This window comes from Rhincodon typus, chromosome 27 (assembly GCF_021869965.1).
Source record: "Rhincodon typus isolate 14 chromosome 27, sRhiTyp1.1, whole genome shotgun sequence".
NCBI lineage: Eukaryota > Metazoa > Chordata > Chondrichthyes > Orectolobiformes > Rhincodontidae > Rhincodon > Rhincodon typus.
The window spans coordinates 10,972,655-10,992,750 of NC_063358.1; the positions used below are offsets into that span (position 1 = coordinate 10,972,655).

Genomic DNA, 20,096 nt, shown 5'->3' on the forward strand with positions numbered 1-20,096 from the left:
GCCCGAAACGTCAGCCTTTCTGCTCCTATGATGCTGCTTGGCCTGCTCTCTTCATCCTTCATCACTTTGTCCTGGAATTTGGAATATGCCAGCGTGCAACACTTGGTCAAGTCTTTACATTGGAAGATCACAAGTTTCGGGCAGACCAAAGACCATCTCTCACCAGGGTGATACTATAGCTTCATCTTGTAAGAAGGATACTGATGTGAACCATAGTGTATGGTGCAGTGCAGATTTCAGCCAACTGTTCTTGTACTAGCTCTTTGCTGGAGAAGACTGTGTGCTGTCTGATTTGTTTCCAGGATGCACACTAAGACAAACATCAACTGCTGCTTGAAGATCACCACTTTGTTAAATAACATTCTTTGGTCTGCCCATATCTTGTTGATCTTCCAGTGCAAAGATTTGCCTATGACTGACTGAAGGTAACTGGGACTATGTTCAGGACTATGTACTGAGGGACTCACTAAAGCTTGCGACAGATAGCATGAAGGCTGAGTGAGAAAAGATCACAGCCTAAGGTCTGTCTGTCATAGTACAATGAGGGACTGGTAACTGTGTTGATACCTTCTCAATGCCTGATCTGGTATGTGTGCTGTAAACATCGCAATGTATTACTCAGAGTACAACATGGTTTATGAAGAAGAGTTTAACTTCATTCTCTATAATATCCAATACAAAATGTTTGGAATCTACTTTTACAAATTTTATCAATAAAGCATATTTTGGAAAATCAATCCCAGAATAATCACAGTGCTCCTCTTTTGCAATAGCCTTTGAATATTCATCCTCTATTCCATTTATGATATAATGCTCTCTATTTCAACTATTCTCTGTGGAAAACTACAGCCTGTGCAAACTGGCTACTTCATAAATAAGTTATTAACAGTCTCTCTCCTGCAGTTTTACTCACATCGACATTCTTTTCCATTCTCCGCACAATTAAGACAACATTGCCAGTGGCACACATATCAAATTAATGAATTTTAATTTTTTAAAAATTTCCTTTATACAATATTGTATGAAAAAAGTTTACCACTTGCTATAAATTCAAATTGATGCAATCTGAAACAGAATATGCACAATGTTACAGGCAATTAGACATCCACTGTTCCCTGATCTTCTTTCAAAAATATTTCTGTTTTATTTCTGGCTTATGGCATGTGAACAATCATTTTGTACTTTTCTCAACTGTTAACTATTTTTTAGAGCTGTATATACATGTATTAACTTGCAACATATCTACTAAAAAGAATTGAAAATCCTAGTTGCTGGGTACCCAGTGATATGCCCATATTAACTTAATGCACCAGCAGTGGAAAACATCTGTCATATATTCATACCGCACAGGAAAAGTCTGCGATGTCCATTTGGTTAGCATACCACCTTCCAGCATCCACAAATTCAAATTAATCCAAAACCCTGCATCCCAGTTCACATCTAGCCCTGTTCAACCATCACATCAGTGCTCACTGACATACTTTGGCTCTATGCTAAGTAACACTTCAATATTAAAATCCTCTCCAACCTATTAAAATCTCTCTATAGCACCCTTCCTCCCAACTCTGATTACTCTTCCAGACCTACAATCCTTTGAGATCTCTGTTCTCCTCTAATCCTGGCCTTCAGGTTTCAATCAGTCCACAATTTGCTTCTGTGCTTCCAATCTTATAGGCTGTTCTAAACCTAAGTTCTAATTCTAAGCCTAAAAGCCTTAACCTCAATGTCTCTCTTCCTTTAACATTTGCCAATAAACCTATGTTCGTTAGACATGCTTTGTAAAAGCTTTTCATTTTATGCATTCACAGGATGTGGGAGTCACTGGCTCAACCAGGATTTATTGCGGACACTTAATTCTTGTTAGAAGGCCTTTTTAAATCACTGCATTCCTTGGGTGTAGGTACACTTTACACTACTGGTAGCAAGGGAGTTCCAGGATTTTGAACAGCGATGTAGTCTGTCTACGGTTTGAAGGGGAACTTGTAGGTGGTGGTGTTCCACATATCTGCTGCCTTTGTCCTTCCATCTGGTACAGATCACACATTTTGTTATAATTGTGCAAATGTGAAGCACGTTTATTTAACATTTACTATTTACAGTAGAAATGAAAATTTGAAAAAAACAGAGTTAACATTTTGGGTCCAGTGACCCTTTCTCAGTTCTGAGAAAGGGTCACTGGACCCAAAACGTTAACTCTGTTTTTTTCCTTCACAGAGGCTGCCAGCCCTGCTGAGCTTTATCAGCAACTTTGTTTTTGTCCTTGATTTACACCATCCGCAGTTCTTTCGGTTTTTATTTAAAAACCTCAATATGGTATTTTCTGAGCAAGCTGTGTCTGCAAGGCTTCAGAGACAACCATGCAGGATTAGTGACTTGGACACATGTGTGAGAACTTCAGAGCAACTGACTCCAGAACATTTCACATATATCCTTTTGCCTTCAAGAATACTCCATTGGCAAAAGTGGTTCTGTTTTTCAGAAAACCAGTCTCTGCAGAAAAAATTTTTTTCTTTTTCTCTTTTCCTGAAGACTGTGGATGCTTTAGCGATACTTAGCGGTATAAGCACTTGTTGCTGACTGTGTATGTTAGTAAATTATTCCATCTTTATTGAATAAGTTTTGGTTTGATAAACTGGTAATTATGTTTCTTAAAAAATCTGATTGAAAGATCAAACCAAACACCATCAAAATGTATTAAAATGGTCTACACCTTAACTTTTCCTTATTTTAAAGATAAGTGTAAGGCATTGCATTCCAGATGCAATTCAATTGGTCAAACTATTCGACATTAAGCAAAACACATTTTGTTTTTACACTACAGTTTTATAGAATCATTATAGTGTGGAAACAGACCATTCGGCCCAACAAGTCCACACTCTCCGAAGAGCATCCCACCCAGACTCTCACCCCCATCCTATCCCTGTAACCCTGCATTTCCCATGGCTAACCCACCTAGCCTACACATCCCTAGACACTATGGGCAATTTGGCACAGCCAATCCACCCAACCTGCACATCTTTGGACTGTGGGAGGAAACCAGAGCACCCAGAGGAAACCCATGCAGACACAGGGAGAACGTGCAGACTCCACACAGACAGTTGCCCGAGTTAAACTACAGACAAACCAGATAAAGCATTGGCTCAACTGTAACTCTATCAAAATGTTTAACAAAATAACAGCTATATTAACTATTAATTAACTGTTCCAATATAGTAACATTCCATAAATACACCCTTGGCAAAAGCAAATTCAGTAATATAGATTGTCTGACATGCAACTCCAGCAGCAGGAAGAGAACACCCAGCTTTTAGCTGTAAAAGGGAGGAGAGTAAAAACTTTCACATCTAGCTGCAAGGTCCCAGCAACTACAGAAAACTAAAAATCCTGGTTCTGTGGGAGCTTAACCCCAACTGTTCAGGCTTTTCCTATTGTTTAAAACCTCAAGGCCTCACAGCTGTTTACTTTATTGGCTTTGAGCAGACTGCTTAGCACCTCTGTCTCAACTTTTCTTCATTAAAAGAGGGCAAAATACACCTTTTTAAATCATAGAGTCATCACAATAGGTATTTTATTGCTCTTCTTGGTAACAGGAAAAAATATTTATACTGAAGGCTGTAATCCATGGAGTACTGGATCTAAGGTGGCAGTGCATTCCTCCAGCCCTAGTTGTTACACATTTTATGAACAAATGCACAAATTAGTTAACATACACATGCACATACTGCATGAATAGCAGTATAAAAGCACATGTCCAACAACTTCTAAATCTTAATTTTTTTTTTTTGCAAATCTACAATAGTGAGTAAGGTGAGGACTTTTTTTTATGTTTATACTGTTGTTGGGTTGAAAGTTCAGCATCTTCAACAGATAGGGGATAAGTTGGTTGGCTCGCCAAACTGGTTTGTTGTTCCGCAGACGTTTCGTTACCGTGCTTGGTAACATCCTCAGTGCAGCCTCTGATGAAGCGTCGGTGTGTTTTCCCGCCTGGGTTTTAAACTCTGGGGTCCGTTGCGATGGATAGCCTCACTTCCGGGTTTCCTCCGTAGTGGAATGTATATGGGGTCGTGCTTGTCTCTGCCTAGCCTGTCCCAGGATCTTGGTGTTGTCCCACTTGAAGTCGGACAAGGAGAACCACGAGAATTCCTGGAAACATGGCACTCCACGAAGCAGGCTATTAATAAACACGTTGAACTCGACCCCATATACATTCCACTACGGAGGAAACCCGGAAGTGAGGCTATCCAACGCAACGGACCCCAGAGTTTAAAAACCAGGCGGGAAAACACACCGACGCTTCATCAGAGGCTGCACTGAGGATGTTCCCAAGCACGGTAACGAAACGTCTGCCAAACAACCAACCTCAACACCCACAACCCGAGCTACAGATCTACTCCAAAAACTTAGAGATAGAGGATGCATTTCAGAATGAACGGCAGATGGACATGCTTGATCATTGCAGTACTTTGTGATTACATCTTTGGGCATGAACTCAGCATTCTCGTGCTTTATTTGACAGACCTGAACCTATTCTATTGACAGGCAGTGCGTATCATTTTACCAATATTCCCGCTTTGGAAGAATTTCAGCTCTGCAATAGATGTGCAAGCTCCCCCCGCAAGCCAAAGATCATCCTGACTTTGAATGATATCACTGTCCCTCCACTTGTCACTGGGTCAAAATCCTGGAACTGCAGACATCCCTCTACCTCATGGACTGAACTGAATCAATAAGGTGGGTTACCATCACCTTCTTAAGGTCAACTATGCATGAGCAATAAATGCTGGCCCAGATAATGACACCCATGCCCAATGACTGAATAAAAACTATGGTAGACACTTGGTTAGCCATGTTAAGAAGGGATGTGATCCAAATACGATTTTGTAAAAGTTGTTGTAGGCCCACACAAATATATTTCAAAAGAACTGTGGATGCTGTAAATCAGGAACAAAAACAGAAGTTGCTGGCAAAGTTCAGCAAGTCTGGAAGCAGCCGTGAAGAGAAAACAGAGTTAATGTTTCAGGTCCAGCTAGCTACTATCAGTTCTGAGGAAGGATCACCGGACCCAAAACATTAACTCTGATTTTTCTTCATAGATGCTACCAGACCTGCTGAGCTTTTCCAGCAAGTTCTGTTTTTGTTTCAAATACATTTCAAACTTTTAAACAAAGGACACTTTGGTCAGGAAAGGGCACTGGGAACAACAGCAACAATGTTGTACCCACACGGAGGAGGGAGCTTAAATGAAGTCATTCAGTCTCGATAACTTTCAGACAGAGGTCACCTTGTAATGATATCTGGTTAGAAATATAAGTCAGTTAGAGAATTAAATGTAACCAGTTAGGTAGAACACACAGATATTAAAAACATTACAACCAGCATGGAGACAACACATTCATGTTATTAATTAATGCTCGGCACAGATAATGAAAAATATAAAAAAAAAGCTTAATCTCTAAAGGGAGGTCTGGAAGGACATAACATCATCATAATTAGGTGTGAAAGTAAAAATGTTAATTTCAGAAGTAGTCCAGGTACAAACTGATAAGAATGGCAAAGATTAAACCACGAGTCACAGGTAGATGGGATAGTGAAGGTGGGGTTTAGTATGCTTGCCTTTATTGGTCAGTGCATTGAGTACAGGAGTTGGGAGGGCAAGTGCAGCTGCACAGGACATTGGTTAAGCCATTACTGGAATACTGCATGCAATTCTGGTCCCTTGCTAAAGGAAGAATGCTGTGAAACTTGAAAGGGTTCAGAAAAGATTTACATGCATGGTGCCAGGGTTGGAGGGTTTGAGCTATAGGGAGAGGCTGAATAGACTGGGACTATTTTCCCTGGAGCATCGGAGGCTGAGGGGTGACTTCATAGAGGTTTATAAAATCATTAGGGGCATGGATAGGGTAAATAGACAATCTTTTCCCCAGGGTGAGGGGAGTTCAAAACTAGAGGGGCATAGGTTTCAGATGAGAGGGGAAAGATTTAAAAAGGGACCGAAGGGGAAACTTTTTCCACACAGAGTGTGGTACATGTATGGTACGAGCTGCCAGAGGAAGCAGCGGAGGCTGGTACAATTACAACACCTAAAAGGCATCTGGATGGGTATAAGAATAGGAAGGGTTTAGAGGGATATGGGCCAAATGCTGGCAAATGGGACTAGATTTATTTAGGATATTTGGTTAGCATGAACGAGTTGGACCGAAGGATCTGTTTCTATGCTATATATCACTATGACTATGACCTGGATACTATTTGAAACCAGGATAAGACCACACTCAAAGGCAGAGAAGTGAAATCTTCAATGTAATTGAAAGAATAAGGGAGAGATGAAAGGAATGTAAAAATTAACTAGGTAAAAGCTAAAAGCTCACAACTTCAAAAAGCATCTTCACTAAATAAATAAGGAATACAAAATCACATGAAAGCAGGTTGCACCCACATTCACAAAGCAGGAGGAAGCAAAATAAAAGAAGCAAAACAAAGGGCCCTCGTATAATACTTCTCAAAAGGTATTTTCTCCCATCTGAAGATATATTAAAACTCAGGGCTTTAAGGTCAAAATGCTTAAAATGTTGATGGATATTCTATTGTACATAGGTATTTTATTAAGCTATTCTAAAATGTTCTTCGTGCATTATTCATTAATTTATTAATAAAATTGGCAAATGATCACTTTTTTTTCTATTTACAACTAAACAAAACGTTAGTCACTTATGTACTTTCTTGGGTAGCACAGTATAGTTTCTTCAGAGAAATATCCCAGACCCTTAGAACATCGGATGTCCATAGAATTAATAAAATTAAGCAGTTATGTGTGGTATGGTAACATTCTCAGACAGTTTCATCTCGTGGGATGATTATTACAAACTCACAGACTCCAAAAGTTAAGCATTTGTGAAATTTACTGGTTTGAACTCAGATAGAGAAGTTATCTAAGAAACTACACCTGAACTTACTTAGTTCTAAAAAGGTTGAAAGCCATCTGAAATGCTCCCACATGGGCCAGTTTGCATCAGCATAGGACTACTGTACGAGGTTGTAGACAGGCTTGCCGAGCCAGTGGGTTTGTTTGCAAATGTTCCGTCATGCTGCTAGATAACATCGTTAGTGCACCTCCAGTGAAGTGACGGTGTTCTGACCTGCTTGTTATTTATATGCCTCAGTTTGTTGGCGTGGTTGGTACACTTCTGGTTCTGTTTCTCCGTGGTTTGAACACAGGGTCTAATTGAATGCGTTTTTTGATGGAATTCCGGTTAGAATACCAAGCCTCCAGGAATTCCCTGGTGTCTCTCTGTTTGGCTTGTGCGATCATCGATGTGCTGTCCCTGTCGAATTCATGTCCCTCTTTGACCGTGTGGAGGGAGACAAGTGAGAATTGGTCGTCTCTCTTGGTGGCTAGTTGGTGCTCATGTATCCATATTGTCAGTTTTCATCTGGTTTGGCCTACGTAGTGTTTCTCACAGTCCTTGCATGGTATTTTGTATATTACACCAGTTTTGCTGGTTTTGGATATGGGATCCTTTACATACATCAGTAGCTGTCATAGGGTGGTTGTTGGTTTGTGGGCTATCCTGATACCTAGGGTTCTGAGTAGTCTTGTGGTCATCTCTGAAATGTCCTTGATGTACAGTAGGGTGATTAGAGAGTTTGGCCATGTTGTGTCTTCCTGTTGTGGTCTGTCTCGGAGGTCACGGCAGATTGGATTACCTGAAAAGCACATTCCTTTTGAAGACTCCATATAGGTACTCCTGTTCTGCTTGGTGTAGTTGCTGCAAAGTGTTGTGGCTCATTTAAGTAGTGTCCTGATGCAGCTCTGTTTGGGGGCGTTGGGGTGGTTGCTAGCGTAATTGAGTATCTGGTCCATAAGTGTCATCTTTCTGCATATGCTAGTCTGCAGTTCCCCGTTGTTTTTGTGTTCTACTGTTATGTTCAGGAAGAGATGTCAGTTGTTGTTCTCTTCTTCTTTTGTGAATTTTATCCCAGTGGAAATATTGTTTATATATTGGTGGGTTTCTTCTAGTTTTGTGTGTTTGATAATCACAGAAATGTCATCTACATATCAAAATCAAAGTTTGTGTTGTATAGTGGGGAGTGTTGTTCATTCTAACCTTTGCATTACTGCTTCTGCAATCAGTCCTGATATTGGGGATCCCCCCTTCATGGTGGTATCCTTATTGATGTTGTTGGTGTCCTAGGGTGCCTGTCGACTTGATTTGTCCAATAGTCTGACAATTATCTCTTTGGCTAGGTCGATGTTTATGGATGTAAATTGTGCTGTTACATTGAAGGATATCATCATCTCGTCCTCTTCTATCCTGGTGTCCTTGATGATGTTGAGGAATTCTTAGGAGGAGTGGATGGAGTGGGTAGTGTTATCAACTAAGTATTTCAATTTCTGTTGCAGTTCTTTGGCAAGTCTATATGTTGGTGTAACTGGCAGGGAGACAATGGGTCTGAGGGGCACACCCAGTGAATGTACTTTAGGAAGTCCATAGAATCAGGGTGTGTCGGATCCCTCTGGCTTTAAATTTTTTGGTAGTCTGTCTTGCTGACGTCTCCCGAGTTGTGTAATTTCTTCAGGGTCGTTGTAATCCGGTTCCCTCACTCTGTTGTCAGGTCTATCACTAACTGTTGGTAGGTGCCAGTATCTGCTAGTAGTGCATGAGCTTTCTTGATGTATTTGGCTCTATTGAGGATTACTGCCATGCTTCCTTTCTCTGCTGGTAAGTTTACAATGTTCTTGTCTTTCTTGAGTTTTTCCAGGGCTTTCCTCTGTTGTGTTGAATGTGTTCTACTTACCTTTTTGGCTCAGTGTTGAGACTATTGTTTGTCTGATGGTCTGTTGTATTTCTTCCATGAATCCATTGTTCTTTAGTGTCTATTCCAGCGCAGCCAGGAAGTCAGTTTTATTGGCGTCTCTGTAGTTATGATTCAGTCCACATACTAGGACTGTCTTCTCAGTGTCTGTAAGTGGTTGGTCCGAGATTTTTTCAATCCATGAATCTGTGTTGTCCATGTCATTGTTGTGCGCGATTTTGGACAGTTTTTCCTATCAGGCCATTTTATTTCCTGTATGCTGGTCTTTTGTTGTTGTATGCTGATGGCTTGTTCCAGTGTGGATGTCCAATCCTGGTCAATTGCGTTGGAGTACAGAGTTTTTTGGTGTGCAATTTCCTGCTTGTATTTGTGGAGGCAGTTGAGTATCGTTGATCATAACCCTTATCGGTCTGTTCAGCTGTCCTCTGTGCCTGTGGATTGTTCATAAGTGGTTTACATTTTAAGCTTTGTGGTAGTATCTACTTTCGGAGGCATTCATGCAGCAAGTATAGTTGTTCGTGGGTCATGCTCAGCCAGATGGCATTTGTTTCCCACTTGCGGGTCAGTTTGAGGGTGTCATGCCCGTAGGTGTTTAATGTTTGAGAAGATTTATAGCTCAGGTTAGGGATGGAGATTGTAGACATGCTTGCTGAACTGGTGGGTTTGGTTGCAAACGTTTCGTCACCCTGCTAGGTAACGTTGTCAGTGCACCTTCCGTGAAGCGTTCAAGTTCTGTCCCGCTTGTTATTGATATAACAATATAGAACCCAAACTTTGGTTCCAATATATAGATGACACCTTCATGATTATCAAACGCACAAAACTAGAAGAAACCCACCAACACAAACAATATCCTTACTGGGATAAAATTCACAAAAGAAGAGAGCAACAACTGACAACTCTTCCTGGACATAACAGTAGAATGCAAAAACAACGGGGAACTGCAGACTAGGATATACAGAAAGATGACACGTATGGACTAGATACTCAATTACACTAGCAACCACCTCAACGCCCACAAACGGAGCTGCATCAGGACACTATTTAAATGAGCCACATCACATTGCAGCACCCTGGAACTACGCAAAGCAGTACAGGAGCACTTAAAGGGAGTCTTCAAAAGGAACGGATACCTGAAAAGCAAAATCTGCCGTTACCTCCGAGACACAGGCCACAACAGGAAGACACAACACGACCAGATTCACTAATCACCCTACTGTACATCAAGGACATTTCAGAGATGACCACAAGACTACTCCGACCTCTGGGTATCAGGATAGCCCACAAACCAACAACCACCCCGCGACAGCTACTGACGAGCGTAAAGGATCCCTTACCCAAAACTGGTGTAATATACATTTACCATGCAAGGACTGTGAGAAACACTACATAGGCCAAACCAGAAGAAAACTGACAATATGGATATATGAACACCAACTAGCCACCAAGAGAGATGACCAATCCTCACTTGTCCCACTACGCATGGACAAAGAGGGACATGAATTCGACTGGGACAACACATCCATAATCGCACAAGCCAGGGAATTCCTGGAGGCCTGGTATTCCAATTGGAACTCCACCAACAAACACATCGAATTAGACCATGTACAAACCCCTTAAGAACAGAACTGGAAGTGGTACCAAACACCCCAACAAACTGAGGCATATAAATAACAAGTGGGACAGAACACCATCGCTTCACCGGAGCCACACTAACAATATTATCTAGCAGTGAGACAAAATGTTTGCAGTCAAACCTACCGGCTCAGCGAGTATGTCTACAACCTCATCCCTAACCCAAGCTATAAGTCTTCTCGAAGGACTACTGTATCTTTGAAATTAGAGCAAATTTGAGCAAACAGCAGCAGCATACCTATCTTTTTTCCTTTCCTTGCAATTACTTTCTGCAGTGAACGAGCTGAAAACCCACCAGAAGTCATCTTTACTAGTCATGGAGGACGCCTGGAGAGGATTAGTTTAAAGAAAAGGAAATTCATCCTTCTACAACTGATCCATGCAGAAACTACAGTGCCTACAGCTTGTGCAGAATACCAGAATCAGTCAACTACTTGAGACAATCCATGACTTTTCCTTATCAATTTAATTATTACTTGGCCAAACTACCTTAAACACTGTGCAGTTTCTTTTTCATTTTTATTGTTTCTCTCCAGACTTCTGTTAGATCTACAATTTTGTAGAAAAACTACATTTGCTTAATCCAAATTATTTGTTCATAGCCTTTATTGATGTAAGTTTATGGTAGTAAACCTTTTACTTATTTGATGGAAGAAACATGACAGAATTGTTTTTAATACTAAACCTGACAGTCTGAAACCCAGAGAATTGGCCATATCACCAACTATATTAAACTTAACATTAGTGGCGAATGGGATTAAAAAAGGAAACGGTGCATTCTTTCAACTTGTTGTAAGAACCACGAATGGTCATTTAGGCACTGCAGATTCAAGTACCAAATTATCAAAAAGCATACAGGTTATAACTCTCGCCTCTCATTCACCTTGACCCAAAATGTTTGAGTATTTGATCAGACAGAAAACATCAGACATCACAATGGCATACCCAACTCACCACTGTGGAAAATACAACATACATCTAACCACAAGTCCATGAATTAGATGTGGTAATTCCAAGTTGCTTGCCATCTTATAGTCCAAAAAGTGAGGAGCACAAATTCTGGGAGAGAGAAGCAAACATCTGGCCTCCGATCACTGCAGAAACTGTTATCCAAAGCTTTTTTTTTTTTTTAAATTGCCTAAAAGACAAGCATTTATCTGCAGCATAGTCAACTTGATACTCTAAATGCTGATAGCAGTTGGCAGTCATCTAAAAGCTCTAAATTCTTGTCCAACCAACCCTGCACCAGGCATCTACTCCCATGCCCCAGCAAGGTCAGGAGAATGAGCTTCATGTTCATAAAGCTCAGTGCTTTGTTACATGGCTGTTTAACCAATATTTCCCACTCTGCTGTATCACTTAATACCTCAATATCTTCTGAATGCAGAAAAACCAAGCAGATGGCATATTCTACAAAAATGGCTTCTTGAAACCAAAACATCAGTCCGGATGTAAATTTGTTCACATTTTACTGCAGCTTATTCAATGCATAATATTATGATCAAATGTCCTTTGGTTTTCATAAGAGTTGGCAGCTTCCTCTTTCACAGGTCATGGGCAACACCAGCAAAACCAGAACTTGTTGCCTGTCTTTGACTATTGAATTAAATAGCCTACCAGGTTACCTGAGGATTGTTAAGAGTCAACCACATTGCAGAGCGTCTGAAGTACAGTCCATTCTGGATAAGAATAGCAAATTATTTCCTTAAAAAGGACATTGGTGAATTCAATATCAACTAACTTTTGTATTCCAAATTTATTCATTTAATTTAATTGAACAAATTATGGGATTTGATGAACCCAGAACACTAGCCTTGTTCCCTGCACTGCTAGTCGAGTAACATTACCACTAATTCACCATCTTTCCCCCAATTAAAATTAAAGATGTGCTATATTTTTACATTACTGCTACTGCTAACTGAAAACTGTCCAGATATCAAAATTCTTCAGCATTGCTAAGAAACTAGTCACACTTTTAAGTCTTACTGGAGTAACAGTTACTCCTAAGCCTAAAATTATTTTCAATAATTACATTTAGAATTACTGTTACCAACATCAGGTCAAGTAATGATATTAAAACTGTAGAACTTTAATGGCCCAAAATTGCAAATGCAGGTCTATGTAACCCACATAGATAACAGTTTGTAGTTATACAGCATGGAAACAGGCCCCTTACCCCAACTCATTCATGCCGACCATGTTTCCCCAGAATGAACTAGTCCCATATCCCTCGAAACCTTTGCTATCCATGAACCTGTCCAAATGTCTGTTAAAATGATGTCATTGTACCCACCTGTACCACTTCCTCTGGTAATTCGTTCCACACTGGCAGCACCCTGTATATGGAAAACTTGCCCCTCAGATCTCTTAAAAATCTCTCCTTTTACATTAAACCTATGCCCTCTAATTTTGGACTCCCCTATCCAGAGGAAAAGGCTCAGACAATCAAAAAAATATGCAAAGTGCTGAGGCCGTGTGCAAAAGTTGTCTACAAAGTACTAAGTTTGAGATAGTGAACAGTGTATTTTTATTTAACAATTTACATTCAAGCACAATTATGAGTCCACCATTAATGCTATGATTGAGATAATCTAAGCAACACAGAAACATTAGAAATCTAGTCACTGTCATAGCCATCATGCTTCAGCTTCTTGATCTGATGCTTGTGGCGTTTAATCTCATTCTGTAAACGCTGTATTTCCTGCTCATGATGGTTAATCTCCTCTTGATGATGTTTCCTCAGATTTTCAATCTGTTCCATTTCCTTTTCCCTGCAAAACAGAATCATCCTCAATGGCCTGGTAGGTATTGAAAAAGCATTTTGCTAAGTATCATGCATCAGAGATTGCTTTTCTCAAGCCATAGCTAAGAAGGTGTACATTTGAAAAGGCAAAGGGCCACATTTCGTTTCAGCAATAGACCTGAGCAATTGGGCAGTCATGAACTGCAAGTGTTGCATTATGCTAAATGACCTTAAAGGAACTGTTATCAAGAACCAGTGGGAATCTTGCTTCGAAAGAAACTTCTCAATATCTTGGAGACCCAGTGATGTGAGCAAAAATTGGAGAAGCTTCTCTCAGTTCATTAAACCCATACATACAAAGTTTAGATAGGAGCTAAGATTGACCACTACCTGGGTGCTCAGGATTCATTATGCCAATATGATTCAGACATGTTGTTGGTTCCAGTTACAACTATCAAGTAATAATCCAACATGCGTTATGGAAGTCTGGGATCTAGTCTAACTGCTGGTTTTTAAGACTGTTGGCATAAACAGCCTGAGCTAAGTTAGTCCTGTGCTAAATTGATATTGCCAAATTAAAGGTGGAAATTTTGGGTTTCAATCTATTGGCAATCTTGTTTTGGAATAGATTAAATGGAAGTAATTGGGGTGCATGTTTCCATTTACTGTATTTTTTCCTCCACTATCAATATCTAGGGGGTTACCATTCACCAGAAATTGGCCAAGTAAATACCGTGGCCACAAGATTCAGAGAGAGGCTGGTAACTTGGGCATGATCTCACTTCCTGTCTCCCTGAAATGCAAATATGATCTACAAGGTGAGTCAGGCATGCGATGGAATACTCTCCATTTGTCTGGATTAGTCCAGCTCCAATAACATTCAAGAAGTTTGACATCATCCAAGACAAAACATCCCTCTTCATTGGCACGCCTATAATCACCTTCAAGATTCGCTCCCTCCACCATCAACACTAGCAGTCAGGACCATCTACAAGATGCACCGCAGTAATTCACCAAGGTTTATCATAAGCCCCCTCCAAACAAACTCTACCACCTAGAAGGACAAAGGCAGTGGATGCATGGGTACACCAACTGCAAGTTCCCCTCCAAGCCACTCACCTGACCTAAAACTAATTGCCACATGTTCCCGAAAGCAAACCCTTGAATTTTCATTTTAACAGCACTGTGGATATCCTTATGCAGTGGTTCAAGGCTGCTCCTTCTCCAGGAGAATTAGCACTGGGCAAATAACACTAGCCAAGCCCATGACACACACACCCATCCCATAAATAAACAAAGGCCAAAGCAGTTTCTGCATCACAGAAAATAGTACATTTCTGCAAAAAAGCAGTTCTAAGATATCAGGCCAACTGAGACTCTTAACAGGGGTCACCACCTGAATTGGTGTGCTAAACTGTTTTTGACAATTTATGATGTAGTTTGAATTGTTAGAACTGGTTTTCAGAATTCTTACTACCAAGCATGAGAGTGAACGAACTGTTTTTCAGGTATATCTATACTAAATGCAGAACTTAATGTAAATATGACTGACAAGCCTCAGCTATTCAAGAATATTTAGGCCCCATCTGAGTCTGAAGGAAGTCATGTGATTATTTAAAATACCCCCATCCAAACTGTAAAAGGGAGGTCGTATCTTAGACTAGGAGGATAGATAAAATAAACAGGAACTGTGGATTATAAGGACTTTCAAACAAACATTTCATGATGCATGGCATGTAAAAATGTGACAAATTGCATCAGTTGGCTGCCATCATGACAGAAGCAACAGGCTGAGTTTAATACATTGGAAACACACTTTAGGCCATTAAATTGAAATTTTACACAAAGCCAAAGAGTAGACTACCCTTGGCAGCAAAACAGATTATTTTAATCAGTTTACAGAGAGTTGCAGAGATTCGTCAATTTCAGACAGCCTCATCCTCTCAATTCAATAGATCCTAAATCATCACATCAGGATTCTATACACATTGGGTGATTGTATAATTAAATCAGGGCAGGGATGGGGAGGGGACAAAACAGCAGGTCACAAGTGACAAAAATCAACAATGTAGAAGTAGTTACCTGAAGTATTTTTCCTCTATTGCTGCCTCCCTTTTGCCGAATGCACCCCCAGCTTCTCTTATGCTACCTCCACCACCACCTCCTTTTCCAGCGCCCTTGCCGAGCTCTCCCAGCTGAAACACAGTAATGTCCACCTTCAGGTTAGGCAATGCTGTATGTGTATTTTCTATGTTCCCTTGGAAGGAAATTATCTGGCTTTATATACAAATTGGAACGGTTCAACATCTCAGCAATAAGATCATGGCCGATCTGGTTATGGCTTCAGGCCTACTTTACGGTCAGCCCACATAACCCTCAATTCTCTTGTATGTGAAAAATCTAACTCAGCCTTCAATGAATTTAAAGACCAGCTTCCACTGAAGAATTCCACACTAACACATTGAGAAAAGAGATTGTGTCTTTAGAAGAATACTTTCTTCTTAAACTACACTCCCTAGTTTTCACCTGCCCCACAAGAGACAACATCCTTTGGCTCCAAACTATCTAGCACCATGATGTTACATGTCATGTTTATTCCAGGATCCTAAAACAAATTATAACTTCTATTTTATCAGCATAAAGTGTGCTAAATAAGTCAAAACTGAAATACTGTGGATGCTGTAAATCAGAAACAATAACAAATTTCTGGAAAAGATAGGTCTGGCAGCATCTGTGGAAAGAAATCAGAGTAAACATTTCAGGTCAAGTTTTGAGGAAGAGTCACTTGACCTGAATCACTGACTGATTTCTCTCCACAGATGCAGTCAGACCTGCTGAGTTGTCCCAGCAATTTCTGTTTTCGTTGCTAAGTCAGTTGCAGCCTATATGACAAATGACAGTGACAGGATAAGTATGAAACAGCGGTTACAATTTGATTTTCGACTGCAGATATGGAAATCTAACAGCTGCAAACAATGTAATAGAAAGTTGCCAAATCAGGCTCCTTTAGAAAATACATTTTTGTCAAATTGAAAAAGATCACTGACAGTTTTAGTGGGTGATGACCAAGAGATTCAAATCAACACCCCTTGAAAGTGGCAATCCAGGAAAAAGCCATTTACTTGACAGGCATCCTACTACCCACTTGGGTCCAAGCTATGCCTGCCTCTTCGTAGGATACGTGGAACAGTCCCTCTTCTATAGGGACACTGGAATCATCCCTCACCTCTTCCTCCGCTACACTGAAGACTGTATTGGTGTTGCCTCGTGCTCCCACGAGGAGCGTGAACAGTCCATCAACTTTGCTAACGCCTTTCATGCCAACCTCAAATCCACCTGGACCATCTCGGACATGTAGTGTTCCACTCCCGAACATTCCAGATGTCCCGCTATTTCAAGGACCATAACTTATCCATCCAGTGATTCATAACGCCAACAACAGCATCTCTTGCATTTCCCACAGTTCTGCCCTTAAAAGCCCTTCTCCCCAACAAAAATAAGGACAGAGCAGCCAACCAACCTCCACATCCAGCACATTATCCTCCGCCACTTTTGCCACCTGCAATCTGACCCCAAAGAGATATTTCGCTCCCCACCCACATCTGCCTTCCATAGGGACTGCTCACTCTACAACTCCCTCTTCCGCTCCACACTTCCCACTGACCCCACCACACCCCGCACCTTTCCCTGTAACCGCAGGAAGTGCTACACCTGCCTGTACACCTCCCCTTTCACCTCCATTCAAGGCCCCAAACAATCTTTCCAAATCCAACAGAGATTCACTTGTACATCCTCCAACCTGGTCTATTGTATCCGTTGTTCTCAATATTGTCTCCTCTACGGTGAGACCAAGCACAGACTTGCTGACCGATTCACGGAGCATTCATGCTCCAGACACTATAATCAACAGCACCTTCCAGTTGCCGACCATTTTAACCACCACGCTCGCCCCACCCAACCCTTTGGGGACATGCCCATCCTGGGCCTCCTCCAGTGTCACAATGACATTGCACATAAACTAGAGGAACACCACCTCACATTCCACTTCGGGAGCTTACAGCTCAATGGCCTCAACATTGAATTCAGTTTCAGAATCTCCCCAACCCCAACCTCATCCCATGTCCAACCCTCCCTCTCATCCCTACCTCCTTGACTTGACACAAAGTCAATCTTCTTTCTCACATGTCCACTCCACCCTTCCCATGACCTGTCTCCACAACCCCCTACCTGCATCCATCTATCACCATTCCACTTACCTTCCCCCAGCCCCACCATCTCCCCACTCCTGATGAAGGGTGTAAACCCAAAACATCAACTTTCTTGCTCCTGATGCTGCCTGACTGTTATGTTCCTCCAGCTCCACACTGTATTGACCCCTCTACCACTGATGCTTTCTAGATGCAGCTTCCAAATCACGACATCTACTATCCAAAGGCAGATGCATAACCTGCACGTTCCACTACAAACTACACACTACCCTTGTTTACATCAGTTTCTTTACTTCTCCCTAAAAACACTATGGTTACCTACAGCTCAAGCTGCAGTCCAAGAGCTCACCATTAACTTCTCTAGGGGAATTAAGTAACAGACAGCATTCAGCCAATGTCACCCACATCCTGCTGACAAACTAAAATAATTGAAAGTTGAAACTTAAAACATGGAAAATATTAAATCACAGGCTAACTTGTTTAATCCTTCCCCAATCCTCATCTTTCACTGACACTGGTTAATTTAACAACAGTGTACAAGCAAATGGAGCAAGAATTCTTCTAGCGGGCGTTGCTGCTGCTAAGACAAAACACTGCAGAGTGAGGAACAAAAACAGAAATTGCTGGAAAAGCCCAGCAGGTCTGGCAGCATCTGTGAAGGAAAAAACAGAGTTAGTGTTTCGGGTCCGGTGACCCTTCCTCAGAACTGCAGAGTGAGATTTAATTCCCCCAGCACTCACCCCCACCCCGAACTTTAGCCCTGCATAAAGCTCTGGAATGCCACCCTCCCAGCCAGGCTCACCTCACGACCCAGACCCACCCCCCCCTTCCCCAAATCAAGGCCCAGGCTCCAGTCACTGGGCCTGGGGAGGGCAGCTCCACCCAGTGCAATGACCTTGGATTGTTTTGGGCGGGGGTGAGGAAGGTGGAGGGTAGGAGAGTGCAGTGGGGACATCAGAGGGGTGAAGCAGATGGACGGGGCTTCTCCCCGCCCCCGCCTGGGCCTGGGCCTGCCTCATCACTCACTCACCGGGCCCGACATCATACCAAGCTATCACTCCGCTACTCCGCTCCTCCCCTTCCCGGGGCTCTCAGGCCAGACACAGCCCTCCCCTACCCTGGCCTGATACCTGGCTACCGTCGTTGTAAGCCCGCAACTGCCGAGCGACGACGAACTGACTCCGGAACAGCAGCAGACGCGCCATCATCTCCGCCCTTGTAATGACCGAACGGCAACCGATCCAGCCGTCCGCAGGAGAGTAAGCCGCCCGCACCACGTGACCCAGGCCCTGTCAATCAGAAGCTGGGCCTCGCCCCTAGACCCACGTGATCATGAGCTCCGTCCGTCGGAAGCTGGGCCCCGCCCCTAGACCCACGTGTGCATACCATCCGTCAATCAGAAAGTGGGCCCCGCCCCTAGACCCACGTGACCGCGTCCACCGTCGATCAGAAAGTAGTCCCCGCCCTTAGCTCCACGTGATGATGCACACCGTCCATCAGAAGTTGGGCCCGCCCCTAGGCCCACGTGATGATGCCTTCTGTCAATTAGAAGGTGGGCCCCGCCCCATTTCTGAAGAAGGGTCTAGACTTGAAAGTGTTCTTTTGATGCTGCCTGGCCTGCTGTGTTCATCCAGCTCCACAATGTGTTATCTCTGACTCCAACATAGGCAGTTCTTAGTATCCTATGCAGGATTCTTAAGGGGCTTGATAGAATAAATGCTGACAGGGAGCGTCTAGGACCAGAGGGCATAGTCTCAGAATAGGAGGATGCCAATTTAAGACTGAGATGAGAAGGAATGTCTTCTCTCAGAGGATTCTAAGTCTTTGGAAATCCTTGCTGCAGAGAGATGTAGGGACAGAATCCTTGTATCTATTTAAGGCTGAGATATATGGATTCTTGATCAGTAGGGGAATCAAGTGTTATGGGGAAAGGACAGGAAAGTAGACATGCAGAGTGTCAGAGCAGCCATGATCCTACTGAATGGCAGAACAGACTCCAGGAGCTGAACTGCCTACTCATGTTCCTATTTTGTATGGTTTGATGGTTTATCAGGAGAGTGGGGTTGAAGTGCAATCAAAAGGAAAGCAAAAGATTTCTAAGCTAACAAAAACTGGAAAGCCAATTAACAAATCAACAAATCACCCATTAACAAATCAACAAATCACCCAATAACAAAACTGCCCATCAAGATCTGAGTTCTTTTAAAAAATAACTACACCTCTCATCAAATTACAAACAGTGTCCATGAGACAAACGCATTTATTTTTTTGAATATCAACTTGTTTGGACATGTTATGACACAACATGTCTCCAGAATAGGTGGGACTTGAAGCCAGACCTTCTGGCCCAGAGGTTGGGACACTACCACAGCACCATAAGACACCTAGGAACACACACCTTAAATACCAATAATGCAACCCTGCTCTCAATCAACTCTGGAGCTGGTCTGGTTGACCCTTAAACAACCTTGTTTCCAACACTGAGGAAACGAGTTAACTTGAAAGAAAATTTTACACAATACCCGTGACCACTAATATCTTGTTACCCGGGAAATGACAGTCATGTCAGCTTGACATCACAGTGGGAAAACTGATGGAGGCCATAATACAGGATAAGGTTAGTGTACACTTAGAAAAAATAAGTCAATACGAGACAACAAGGTGCAGGGCTGGATGAACACAGCAGGCCAAGCAGC

The 20,096-nt window shown here is 42.1% G+C and overlaps 1 protein-coding gene across 1 annotated transcript; it reads right to left on the reverse strand.

Annotated features, from left to right (window-relative positions):
• Window positions 1-12,959: 12,959 nt before the first annotated feature.
• atp5if1 (ATP synthase inhibitory factor subunit 1) lies at window positions 12,960-18,761 on the reverse strand. Its single transcript, XM_020518460.2, has 3 exons — window positions 18,531-18,761; window positions 15,275-15,387; window positions 12,960-13,220 (listed from the first exon to the last, which is right to left on the reverse strand). The coding sequence occupies exons 1-3, from the start codon at window positions 18,606-18,608 to the stop codon at window positions 13,067-13,069; spliced, it is 345 nt and encodes a 114-aa protein (XP_020374049.1). The 5' UTR covers window positions 18,609-18,761; the 3' UTR covers window positions 12,960-13,066.
• Window positions 18,762-20,096: the final 1,335 nt, after the last annotated feature.